Here is a 13,023-nt window from a genome sequence, read left to right as displayed (position 1 = left end):
GTGCATTGAAAGTGAATATCCCAGTTCATTGAAAATGTCTTGTGAATTATTTTTCTGTGGGGGCCAGATGAAACAAAATGAATTACAATGTTTAAATTTATAAATTAAAGTAGTGTGAGCTCTTTGTTTTCAGGGAGATCAATGTTGCCTTTTCCAGTAGATAAATAGCAAATGGAAAGAAAAACATAATAAAACTTTTGGTAAGTAAAGACGGGGTAATGCAGGAATTTTCTTCAAAGAAAATGCCTTAGGAAACTGTTTAGCAAGATAAAGCAATTTGGAGTCTTGGCCTATTTTTTATTATTAATTTGACAAGGACGTGAAATTAAAATAATCCATCTCTTTGAAAAGTCTTGGGTGTAGAGGTGGGAGGAGAAGAGGATATGTAAGCCTTCATATTTATACCTGCTCTTGTCCCACTGAAGTGGCTACATTTGGTGAAACTTGTTTTTCCAGGTTACTGGGCTCAGTTTTTCAAAGCTCTTCAGAAATTTTACGTATAGAATTACATCCATCCATATCTAGCTGACACTGATTTTTTTGTTTCATTTATCCTTGTTTCAGATTTGTTACTCTTGCCTATGGAGCTGTTGTAGATTCAATAGTTCTGAATTTATTTGACTTTATTTCAAATGAAAAAAAAAAAGGCAGACTATTTAGTGGCATCCGTTGCTCAGTGATGTTAAATCAAACATTTACAGAAACATGTCAAACTGAGTGGGATTATAATAGGTCTATATGGGGACTAAAGAATAGAAAAGAAAGGAAATCTGTAGGACAGATTTGTTTTGTGTTGAATATCCTGATAATACTTAATCCTAAAGAAGGCAGTGTTTTGGAAAACAGATGATACCTCAACCAGACTACTACGTTATCCAAATATACATCAAAAAGACATATGTATCTGAGTATTCTTGGATGGGCGAAGGGCAGTTAAAACATGCTGCCTTTTTTTTTTTTTTTTCCTTCTTTCTTCTTCAATTCCTCAACTTTGCCATACTCAAGTGGATAATATGGTTACTGAAAACTAGGAATTCCTGAATCTTCGTTCTTACTGATTGTATACGGCGGTCTCAAAGCTGTCTGGCAGAATTGTACAGATTTGTTTCCGTTTTCTGTTTTTTATCTGCAAAACATATAATGATTTTAGAGCTGTCTTTTCAGAGAGATTATGGGGAAATTGATAGATTGATTTTTTTAAATTATTTTTAATTTTTTTTTTGAGAAAGTGAATTATCTTTCTTAGTAAATAGTCTAAGGCTGCAGTTTTCAAGGGAAGGCAAAACAGGTGTGGCTCCATGCCACCATTGGCTTTGGTAAGACCTTGGAAAGCCAGGCTGACCTACTGCCAAAGTAGAGTTATAAAATATTTGTTGGGGCTTGCATCTCCCAGAGGCAACAAGGGTAGTGAGTCTGGGTCTCTTAGGCACGCCTGCTGACTTCGCATCCCAGATCTGCCCACTTGAAGCTGGTCTGGTGGTCGTCTTTGATCGTGGCTCAGTTCTGTACACGCTGTTTAGTAACTTCAGTACTAAAATTAACTTTTTCATCAGGAAATATTTCAGTTGTATGACTTAATTTTATTTTTTACATGTTTATAGCATTCAGTTAGTGTATCCTGATTTATCTAGGGAAACCTTAGGGTTTTTCTGATATGGATTTTGGAAAGTGAGGATTTGACAGCATGCACACGCTGAACTGTTAGTGTTGGGAAGAATTAGTAGAAAGGGGTAAAAAAGAAAGGTCTGTCCCTTTTGGAAATCTATCCAGATACTCTCTTACTTGCTAGTATATACTAGTATAATTGCCCACTTGGGTGTTTATTTTAATATATGAAGGCCTTTTTTTTTTTTTAACCTTGTTATAGCTTAAACTGTCTCCTAATATAGATGCTTATAAGTAAGCTTGGCAAGCCTGGATGCCTGGAGTTGGTAGTGGGTTAGGTCTGAGACTTCAAGAGGATGAAAGACACCAGGGTGGGCTTTGCCTCCAGGCTACAATTAAGATCAAAGCTTGTTAGTAAGATTCCTACTATAAAGGTTGTTGACTGTCTGCTTCCTTCTGTTTCTCCTCATTTTTCAGCTGGTGACTGTAGTAAATAAGTCTGACAAGGGTTGTTCCTTATCGTAGATTCCAGATCTTTTGTGGCAAATCTTGCATATCCTATTGGCCTATGGAGCCTGACAAGCTCAAGACTGCTTTTTTTTTGGACAATTGCGCAAAAAGTATATGCATGTTTCCAATCCTTTTGTGGCTGTCACAAAACAGTGGGAAGCAAGCAGTGCAAATGTTAGCCATGTGAGTCTTGCTTCTGCAGTCGGGTCCATGAGGACCAGCTTCTGCAGCTGTCTTGAAGTCAATCTCTTGATCAAATGTTGTCATGCAGGACTGAATTTTTAAAATGGGCTAGTCACCTGTCTGCAAAAAGTTATAAAGCCATTCAGTTGCTTCTTCATATCCAGTGCCAATTTTTTATTCATTTCCTTTATCTGCAAGACAAGGTTGCATTATTGACAAAATTGTGATCCTTGTGCTTTTAATATAGAACAAAGCTAAACAAAAGAACAACTAGATACAATTTAGGTTGCATGTAATATAAAAATGTGTTAGCCCCCTAAATTCCATTAGGAAACAAAGCTCTTTCAAACTTTTTCTCTTCTTTGGTCTTCAGGTGTATCTGTAAGTGACAGCTGAAGGTTATTATTGAATCTTTCTTCAGTGTCAAACAAATATTGTGGCCAAGGGAATGGGAGGCTTATTGTGAGATGCGATAGGAAGGATGCTGTATTGTTTTCTTCATGTTTGTTGGCTCAATCATGTTATTCCAAAAACGAAAGAAAAAAGAGGAAGTCCTTATTAGGTTCATAGTGGTTCTTAGATTAACTGAGTCATCGCTGAAGTTTTTCTTAGATATTTTAATGCTCTTCCTCTTGAAGTATTGGAGTTAATGGAATTTTAAATTAACAGGAGGGAATATAAATTTGTATGAAATATGTCTCTAGAAATATTAATAAATATAGACATTATCTTATTTCCTGCTGTTAGAAAATGTGGTAATAGCTAAAAAAGCAATCTGAGTTTTTCTTGACTGATTTAAATCTCCCATAATCCACTTTTAAGTACATATAGCATCTCCTGAATAGTACCTGTTCTCTGATTATAGGTAACGATTCACTTTCTTCTGATTATTACAGTCTGATTTGTAGTGTACGTAGTGGTCAAGCCAATGACAGAAGGGATCAAATTATAGACTTTAATAGCAGTGTGCTTTATGTGCTGATCTTCTATTCTGAACTCACTGTAGATTGGTCCCTATTTTTCTCAACAAGAAAGCACTTAAGTTAATTGCTCCATTAGAAAGACATAGTAGCTCTTTCTGATCTATAAGTAGTCTTCCATGCATGGCTGTTGAAGTTTGGAACACCTGCAGCCGAAGCAATTTGAAAAAAAGCCATTAGTCTGCATGGAAAAAAATAAAGTGCTGAAGTTCAAAATATTATCAATGATGCTGTGTTGGAGCAGCCTAAAAGATTTGGCTTTTGGTCTATGCCTAGTGCTATCCAAAACAACATATAAAATTCTTTGTAAACCAATTTTAAAAGTGTCTTGTTTATTCAGAAGCAACTGTGTACACTGTTTGTTCAGAGAGTAGACTCCAGTCAATTGCACACCAGCCAACAGCTGATTTCTCCTTAGAAAGAAACATTGCCTAATGTAGATCATAGAAGCCAAAGACCAAAGGGACAAAGTGCTAAAGATAACAGCTCAATCCTCAACTGTTCGAAGGCCTCAATAAAGCCTCTGATTTACAAATTTGGGGTGGGACTCAACTGTTCCCACCTGCAAGCTTGTCTCAGATCCTTGGCTCTAACACGGTGAGGTGCTGGTATGTGGTTTGACCTCCTGTGCCCTTAAGGAGAAAAACACTGGCTTTCTTATGGCCCTAATCAATCAGTTTCTCTGCAGCTTTTCTTTATCATAATTACAGGAGGAAGAAAGTACTGACCGCTCTCATTTTATTGAGAGAGTGAATGGAAAGAGCCTACAGGGAGACAGTGTTGCTGAATATTGAAAGGCACTCGAAGGTGCTTCTCTGGTCTGATAGACTTTTTTTGATAGGTGCTTTTTTGACTGCAATAGTGAGGCTCTGATTTCAGTAACGTAGTTTGTTGGATAGCTATAAAAATAGTCTGGTTTTATCCAATGATTTTTTTTTTTATAAGCTTCAGTAGTAGCTGGACTCTTAAATAGCGAGAGTGCCAAAATTCAGGTGGCTGTTTTAACCATTTTGAGCATTAATATAGTTCTTACCTGTGTTCCTACCTTTCCACCCAAAGATGTGAAAGTGAAACTAACTCTTAAAGTTTCAACTCTCCCTCATCCTCTATATTTTTGGCTGTCTTTCACAAGGAAATTATGACTTGGTGGAGATGGGGATGTTAATAAAAACTTAAAAAGCTGTACCAACTTCTACAAGCTTGTGTGCCCAGTTCTGTGGAAGTTCAGGTCCCAAGCTGATGTGTATTTTTCAGATCCCTTTGTCAGTACATCTGCAGTTATTTTGTTCTGGCTGAGTATCTGGCTCAGAATACTTAAACCAGCTGTGACCCTTTATGCTTCAGTTGTAGGTGTTAATGGATTATTTGAGACAATAGCCACAACAGAGAAATGGTTTGGCATTCGTTTAAAAATTTACTAATAATATTTCTAGTGGGACTACTTTTTGAATGTATAAAGGTAGATTCTTAGACAAGCACATGCAGGACTGTTGGCTGGAATTTTGCACGTGTGGTGGTTATGAAAATGAATTATTCTGTTGAATAGTTGTCCTTTTAAAGCATGATTTAGATATTGGATTGAAATGTACATATGTTTTTCACTTTTAGAATCTACATTTAGGGTTTGGGAGATAATGATGTTAACAGTAACAATGGTAAACCTAACTTCTTGCAGCCTTGATGCTATGGTAACTCTCCAATTTGTGTGTATATGACATCTTCTCCTGTGGAAATGACTAAAATAGTGTAGATTCAACCAATTTCTTGGAGGTGTGTTATCGGTCTTCTGCATTCCTGGAGAGAACACTCATTGGTAGCCAAACTGAAATATTTATAAGGTCAGTGTTAATTTGAGGAGGGGGATCTGGAGAATCTGCTTTGGTAAATCTGCTCTTTTTGTGGCCTCCAGGCTTTGGCACCGTGTTTCCCCCACCAACAAAAGCCCTGGGCAGAAACTCTGGTAGGAATATGATCACCTTTTACACATAAGTACTTGATCTGTGCAGAGTCACGTATGCTTGGCGTGTTGAACGCTGACAGGGTGATGAGAGAATATAGTAAGCAGGCAGATGAATTGAGATAGGTTAGTTATAAGGAGGATGTTTTAGTTTACTTCAGTTCTTGATGTATGGAGCAATACATCTTTTAAAGATGTTGAACAAAGTTACTTGTGAATCCTGTGAACATACAGCTAACTTCAGGTATTCAAGTAGGATGTCTAACTTCCTCCCCCTGAAATTCTTATTTTGGAAATATAATGGTCTACATATGTTATTAAATTTTGCCTTTAAAGTGGATGAGATGCATGCACTCACTTTATAAATTAATAAGGAATCTGCTCTGATTTAGTTTCTGTATTTTTTTCTTTCATTAGTGGTAATTGCTAGTTGCTAAATAGTTAGATAATTCCTTTGCCATTTTTTGCTGTATTCATGCTTTAGCTGTGTGTGGTTTATCCGTTTACTCAACAGTACACTAAACTCCATGGAAAAGTTGTGTTGCTGGGAGATTGTAGAAGAGGGGTTTGGGGTTTTTTTTTGTTTGAGTTTTTTGGGGTTTTTTGGTTTTTTTTTTTTTTCCCCCCCAAACAGGTTTTAGAAAAGCAGTAAGGTACAAAATTTTTCTTTGCAGTGATGTTTGTATATGCTGTGTAGGTCAGAATAATTTTCATGAAGAAGGTTTGTTCCTCTTGAAGAGAAGTAAATAGCCATTATATAAAGTCAAGAATCCTTAAGCTTTTGCTGATGGGTTGGAACTGTAGAGTGCTTGGAGATCTCAAGCAAGGCTGAGCTCTGCTTTGTAAGGCAGTTTCTAAACATGCAGTAATAGCTAATACTCCTTTCAAAAGGTTAGTGAGCACAATGGAGGAGATAAAAGCTGGGAGAAAAAATATTCTCTCTTGTAGAATTATTTGTTCAAAGATACACACTAAAATGTGGAAAAGCTCAACAACTGTATTTTGCATATGATGAATTACAGAACATTCTTCTGCTGTATCTCCTCAATGCATTTGTTTTTATTGAAGTTGTGTTTTATCACAGGTATACAAATTGTATGGAAGGTTTCTCAGTTCTGCTAACAGGCTCATCCCTTATGCTGGCCACTGACCTCTTAAGAATGATGTTTAAACAGAATCTTCATTTTTAGCTCTCTAGCATCACTTGAGTGAAATACTAATGTGTGAAGATGGATGCATGGGAAACACAGTATTATGATATCGGATGAATTTCATCTCACTACTTAGAGACCTTGTTAGTGCATCTTTAAATAAATAAATAAATTTCCTTTCCTGTGTGGCTCTTGACATCACTTTTTCTGACTGAGGACCGAAACTTCATTTTCTTTATCATCATATAAATAGAAAATCCAGCTCTCTTGCTTTGCTTTCTGTTATAAACAGTCTACATTAAAAAGAAAGCCTCCGGTGCAGGTGGTTTCCTGCACCTAAATGCTTCCTGAATGCTGCTCTGCTTTGTGATAAGAATCAAATGCACAAGAAAAAACTCCCTGTTGAACTATATATATGCATCAGTACCTTGCATGCTGTCTGGGTTGCGTGCAACTGTTTTACAATCTTTAAGTAAAAAAGAATAATTGAAGTCTTTTTAAAAACATTGTCTTTCAGAGAAGGACTTCTATGAAAATGTTTCATAAGAGACTCCGTATTTTTCCAGAACAAGCAAAAAGCCAAAGGGAATCTGGCAGGCAAAGCCCGTGTGCTTCAACAGACTTCACACATGACTTGTGCTTCTTGTCCTGTGCTCTTTATTGACCCACGTCCAGGCAGTTAGTGCACTACAAATCTTTAAAAGGGCTTTAGTTCTATAATCACTAATTGCAAAGGCCTTGTTCCAGGCCTCCATGCCCCAAATATTTGATTTTCTGTTCTTGCTTACAGGTGCACAGACATATTGTAGATTTTCAGAAATGGCTAGTTGCTTGGTGATAGAAATAGAAGACATTTTTTTGGACTCCAACTAATTTTTCAGTATTGCTTTTAAGTAACTTTTTAGTTTCTGGTGCATTTGCTGTGAATAGAAATGCAGAGTATGACATCTGTAATAGTATAAGCAGTGGTAGTTTTAGTAAAGTCATCCCTCTTACTGTTGGTGAGAATTCATGATGCTTAGCTATATGTACATGATTTATTTCTTTCTAGTCCTACCGTAGCTTTTGAATCCTAAACTCTTTGGAAAAATACTCTAAACAGGGAAATGTTATGGTGCTGGAGAAATAAAGTGAGCGCTTTGATTATTTGGTGATGAAGATGTAACGGGTAGTCAGGAATACCGGAAGTGCCTCGTGACATGTTTTAGCCAAAGTTCAGCCTGGAATTCGTAGCAGGCACTTTACGTGATGTTCCTCTTATTCTTTAGAAATGCTGTTTGTTAGTGCAAGGTGATCTGTATTGTCGTTTAATTAGCCATTAGAAGTGGTTAATGTCTTGTTTCATTAACCTTATTGATATCTATAATGAAGGTTTATATTACTGACAATGCAGCTGTTGTCTAGCTGTTAATGCAGCTTTATGCTTGAAAAGCAAGTCTTATATTCATATATTTTGCTGCTTTTGAATACTGTGCACTTGTCTGGACAAGGGAAAGGCATTTTCAAATGTTGTTGGGTGCCGAGTTGAGCAAAGGTCAGACACAGTGCAGTCAACTATTCCTTCTAACCTGAAAATGCCAACTTTTTGGGAGGCCAATGGTAGTTAAATCTGTATCTAGATTTGGCTCTCAATGACCATGAGCAAAGAAGGAGCTTCCCTCTACTACCACTTGAAGAACAGCGTCTCCTCAGGGCCTGAACTGAGCCTGATCATGATTACTTATTGCTACACTTTAGATGGAAAACTTGATAGAGCTTTTAATACCTAACCTGTCCAAGCATCGTTGTACTCAGTGCATGTAATTTAAATACCTTAGTTGCATTTTTCCTGCTTTTATCCATACATGCTATTTTTAGTGTGTGAGTGAACATGTAGCCCTTCTTGATTCACTTCATTCTTGTAAAAAAAAAAAAAAAAAATTAAAAGCCCAAAACAACTGAACACCCCAAAACGAACTCTTCAGGTACTGGACAACATGAAGCATTCTCAATGAAAATACTGTATGTCAATGTAACTTCAGAATTGGCTGTTTCTTCATTATTCTGTGACGCAAATTGCCAAATGCAGTTTTAAAGTTCTTGAGTACTGTGAGGATTCATTATTGTCAGATAATACTATGTATAAATACAAGGGATTCTTTAGAAGGTCATATGTCAAGTACAGATTGCCAAGTTGCTTTGATATTGAACAAAAAATTCACTGTAGCATCATAAATTTTGTTCTCCGCAGCATCCAGTTTTTTTAAATAATTTCTTTGGTTGCTGGCATCCACTACAACCTCTGCTTTGCAGTGAAGCTCAGTAGCATGCTTTCATATGGCAGTCTTCCAGATGGATATTGATTATTTTGAATTATATTCCATGTGCTGTATGTTGGGTGATAGTAAATTAAAAACATAGCCATGGGGAAGTGCTTGTGTATTGCAATTTTCTGTTCCCCAGCTTCCTGACACTTAGTTTCTTAATTTGGGACTATTCAAATATATTTGCTTATTGGCACTCTTCTTTTAAATCTTACTTATTGTAATCCAGTTTTCTATTTGGAAATATCATCAGTTCTCCGAAAAACTGGAAAAGGAAAGTAAAATAAAATTCTAAGTATGCTTATATTTGTATGTTTTGTGGTTTTTTTTTTTTTTTTTTTTTGCAGCTAGTTATGTAAAACTGCTAAGCGCCTCTGGAAAATAAGCCATTGGTTATAACAAGATTATCTTACTTCCTAAACAGGTGTCTGGAAAATGGAGAAGACTTTGAACAGAATTCATCCAGTTTCTGATCCAGAAGCAACGTATTTTCTACAAGTATCATGGGAAGAAGATTTGGGCACTGGCTTTGGTATAATACTTAGTGATGGCCAATGTGCATGGACTGGGACAGGTAATAATGGAAAGAAAAAAAAATGTTTTAAATTATTACTGTTCTTTATTATTATTTTTAAACATTTTCTAAACTGTGACCCACAACTTGCATCAAAAAATTTTTGTGAGCATTACCTCTCCCCAGTGATGGAGGAGGTGGGGTTCATGATCTCCTGGGACGCATTTAGAGATCTTTCAAATCTCAAAAGATTGCGTATCAAACCTAATACTGATTCATTTAGCATATGGATATGCAGTATCTTGTTCTTTCTCAAGAATATAATTTCTTATAGTGATACTGGAGTACCAGTTGTATATCTTCTCCAGATCCTTGAACAAATGTGTCATGCAAGTTCCATTTGCATATTATAGTTCATGAAGCATTTAATTGCAGATGTTTTTTAAATGGTTTCTTAAAATCTTAATAATTAAAGGTAGCTATATTTGGTACTCAGGTGAATTTTTGAGAATGAGAAGGGACAAGAAAATATTTTTTTCCTGGGCATAAATTATCAGAAGAAAAAAAAATAGCCTGTGCGATTTTTTTCCCCACTCAGAAACCTGAGTAAGAGGATGGGTCTTTTAATATGTGCATGCTTCTCTCATTGACCCCTAGCAAAAGAAGGAAAGATTTGTGTGTTCCTTTAGAGATGTGTCAAATACTTCTCTCAGTGACAAAAATATTTCAAAGGGAGGAAAGAATGATATATTTTACAGCATATTGTAGGCAAAAACATTTTCCTGATTCTTTTTCTGAATTACAAGAATAGATGTCCATGTTGTTCCTTCCTTCCTTCTCCCTGCCCAGTGGACATTGTTTCTCCCCAGTTCCTACATAAGCCAAGCTTTCAAATAGGCCTGATAAATATATATATGTAAAAAAAAAAATAGTGCTTTGTGTATATATATACAAACTCTATATATGTGAGTGTATATATAGTTCCTGTGTATAAAAAGAAGCTAAAGCATTCATTAACCTTCTTTCGAATCCAATTTTTACCTTTTTTTCTTTCAGACCTAGGAAGCAAGACTAACTTAAAATATGTCTACATATGTATTAAATCTGCTTTTCCATATTCCTTTTAACATTTCAAACACACTATTGCTTAGGAGTTCCTGCACAAGACAAATACATATATTCCAATGCTGGTTCCCTGTAGTCTGGTATGAAAGCTTTTTCCTTCTTGATTTGACAATAGGATAGTCAAACTATGTGTTTTCAAAATAGCAAAAAAGATGTTAACATTGATAAATACTTACCTAATTGAGCATACTAGTTTTTCTTTTTAAAAGCCTTTGTGGTTGTTCTTATGTAACCTTAAAGTCTCCAGCTTAAAATTCACCAAAAGCCGTTTCTTAAATCTGTTATTTTTCTAAGTAAAAGCCTTGTTACTATAACTGGAATAGTATAGAAAAAATACGTAAACACAGTTCTCATTTTGTTAACTTTCTGCATCTGGCAGAATGGCTGGAAGGCCATTTCCCAAAACAGAGGACCAGTGAAAGCAAGATGACCTCACTCTATTAAAAGGAAAGAAAGAAACCCACAACAGTTTAGCATGAGCACTGGGTACTCATCCAAAGGACAGCGCTTCTATTTCTTTGCAAGAATCTGATCCATTTCTAAGCAATTCGTATTGAATTTGTAGTCCTTTGAATAGTTTCATTAGAGTTGACGTTCTTGTTCATGAGGCTTTCCTACTGCACAGATCTGTATTTTCATACACTCAGCATTGTTTTTGATCACTTTTTCTAAGTTATTACATCACGTTTGAGACTGCTTAGATTCTAAATTCAAAACCTGGGAGGAGGGAAAGCAGTGGTCAGAAAATCCTTCCTATGGGAAATCCCTTTTGGGTTTCTCATGCTGTGGATTATTTTGCTTGGCAAGACCTACCAGGAAATGAATGAGAGTTGCTGATGGAGTTGTCTTTTATGGTCTTTGTATATTTAATGTGATGATGAAAAGTGTTAGGAGTCCTATTTAAGGAGAAGGAAAAAAAAAGTAAATCTTGGAGGGGAGGAGTAGCACACAAATATACAATATGATCTAATGTATTCACTTGGTGTTGTGTTAAAGAACTACAGATACATGGATTTATACATTTCATGTTTCTCTAAGGATTGATCAGTTCTGCTAGTTTTGTAAGATAAAGGAGCACGCAGCATGTACAGGCACCACAGGAGAAAAAACCCACAGTGCTCTATTACTTTAGTACATTAGTATCCTTGGTTTTTTAGCTTTCTTATTTTCATTAAGAGTTTATTTAATTTTTCTCAGTGTTCAGATTGTTGTTCTAGACAAACACTTATTTTTGCAAGTATTTCCAACTTATTTTTTCTGCCCTTCTTTGCCTCATACTGCAAGGGATTTCACATTTCTGTCTATACTGTTTTGGAGGATTTAAGGGGATTGCTGACTTACTAGTGGTCTTTTCTCTCTCAACTTTGTCTGGTGTCCCGTACAAGAAATAAACTAGCTAATGAGGAAATGATTGGTGGCTGTAGCTTATAATAAAGTAGAAATGTTTTGATGGTAATTTCTTGCCTTTCTTTCCCATTCAACTCTTGCTATTTGTAGTGTATTGTTAGCTCTGCAAAGATGAGTGTTGACCAGCACTGTAGCCCCAATTCTTTACTGGCTTGTAGGCTTAGTTTTTTTCCAGACGGTAGTTCCACTGTATCATTCTTTATATAAGCATTAAAAGTGCTGCTTTCAGTTTTTTAAAAAAAAAAGATGCAGCTGGCAATTGTTAAAGTCTTAAGCCTCTCTGATGACATCTGTTTCATGCTTAAAATAAGTCTTAAAAATCTTGGAAAACACTTTTACTACTTTATCTAAGATACTTAGATGTGTTCAGTTGTGTTGGGGCTGAGGGTTGAACACTTGACTTAGGTTAGAATGAGGTAGGGAAGAACTGACGGCATGTGCAATGGCTAGTGTAAGTTTAAAGCCTCCAGCTTTGCAGCAGTTTGTAACGGTACCAAGTCCTGTTCTGAAACTCGTACCTGTCAGTCTTAATGCGTGAGGATTAATGCACAACTGACTTTGACTTAGCAGTTGCTTGCTTGTAGGTCTTTTCATGTTTGCAGTGCTGCATGCTGGCTTTGCTCTTGTTCATGTCCCTGTGTGCCAGATGCAGATGTGGTGCGTAGGGAAGGAGGCAGTGGTGCAGCTTTGCAGCTAAATAATATGGCTTTGCATTCGAAGTCCTGTTTGTAGGGCCAGTACTAGCTGGCTCTATACGTGGCCCTCTGTCTTAGCCTCTTTCTCTTCATGTATTAGAAAAGGGTGTTACATATTAGAAAAAAGGTGGTTGTGATGTCCATGCAGTGAAAAAAGGTTTCTGTTACACCTTTATCCATTTCTCTCTCTCCTGTGTTCTCTTTCATAAAGAATTCTTAAACCCCAACTTAGTGAAGAAGGCTGCTGCTTACTTTTGCTCTGTTTAAATTTGTCTTGTTGGCTTGTAGGAATAAATTTGAAAAGCGTAACTTGTTCTTCAAATGATGATACTAAAATATAAATGTTTTGAATCTTCAGTTTATTAGGTGTCTCAGAGTATTTCAGTGCCCTAAAGCTCATCAGTATTAGGCTGTATACAAAACCATTTGTGTACAATTTATTACATCTGCTGTAATGGTCAGCAGAATACGGTTTCCATTTCGGGAGATGTGCTTTTACGAAGAGCACACATCTTGAGTTTACAGATCTGTAGCGACATACAGTTATAACATGCCATACTTCTCCCTGGCCTCTTTTTTCCAACCCCTTCCCT

At 36.3% G+C, this 13,023-nt stretch overlaps 1 protein-coding gene across 4 annotated transcripts in view; it reads left to right on the top strand.

Annotated features, from left to right (window-relative positions):
- Positions 1–13,023, top strand: part of XRCC4 (X-ray repair cross complementing 4) — a 189,089-nt gene that overhangs the window by 10,481 nt on the left and 165,585 nt on the right. For 2 of the 4 annotated variants that reach the window (XM_075137749.1, XM_075137750.1), the window contains exon 2: positions 9,114–9,263. In XM_075137749.1, the coding sequence (XP_074993850.1) occupies positions 9,125–9,263 (139 nt within the window). In that variant the 5' untranslated portion in view covers positions 9,114–9,124. Of the gene's footprint in view, positions 1–8,717; positions 9,264–13,023 lie in introns of those variants that run through there. The other 2 variants (XM_075137753.1, XM_075137752.1) reach the window with 1 other exon arrangement.

Source organism: Calonectris borealis, chromosome Z (assembly GCF_964195595.1).
Source record: "Calonectris borealis chromosome Z, bCalBor7.hap1.2, whole genome shotgun sequence".
NCBI classification, from domain to species: Eukaryota; Metazoa; Chordata; class Aves; order Procellariiformes; family Procellariidae; genus Calonectris; species Calonectris borealis.
Note: the sequence above shows the minus strand (reverse complement) of the source record. Positions and strands in the feature narration are given on the sequence as shown.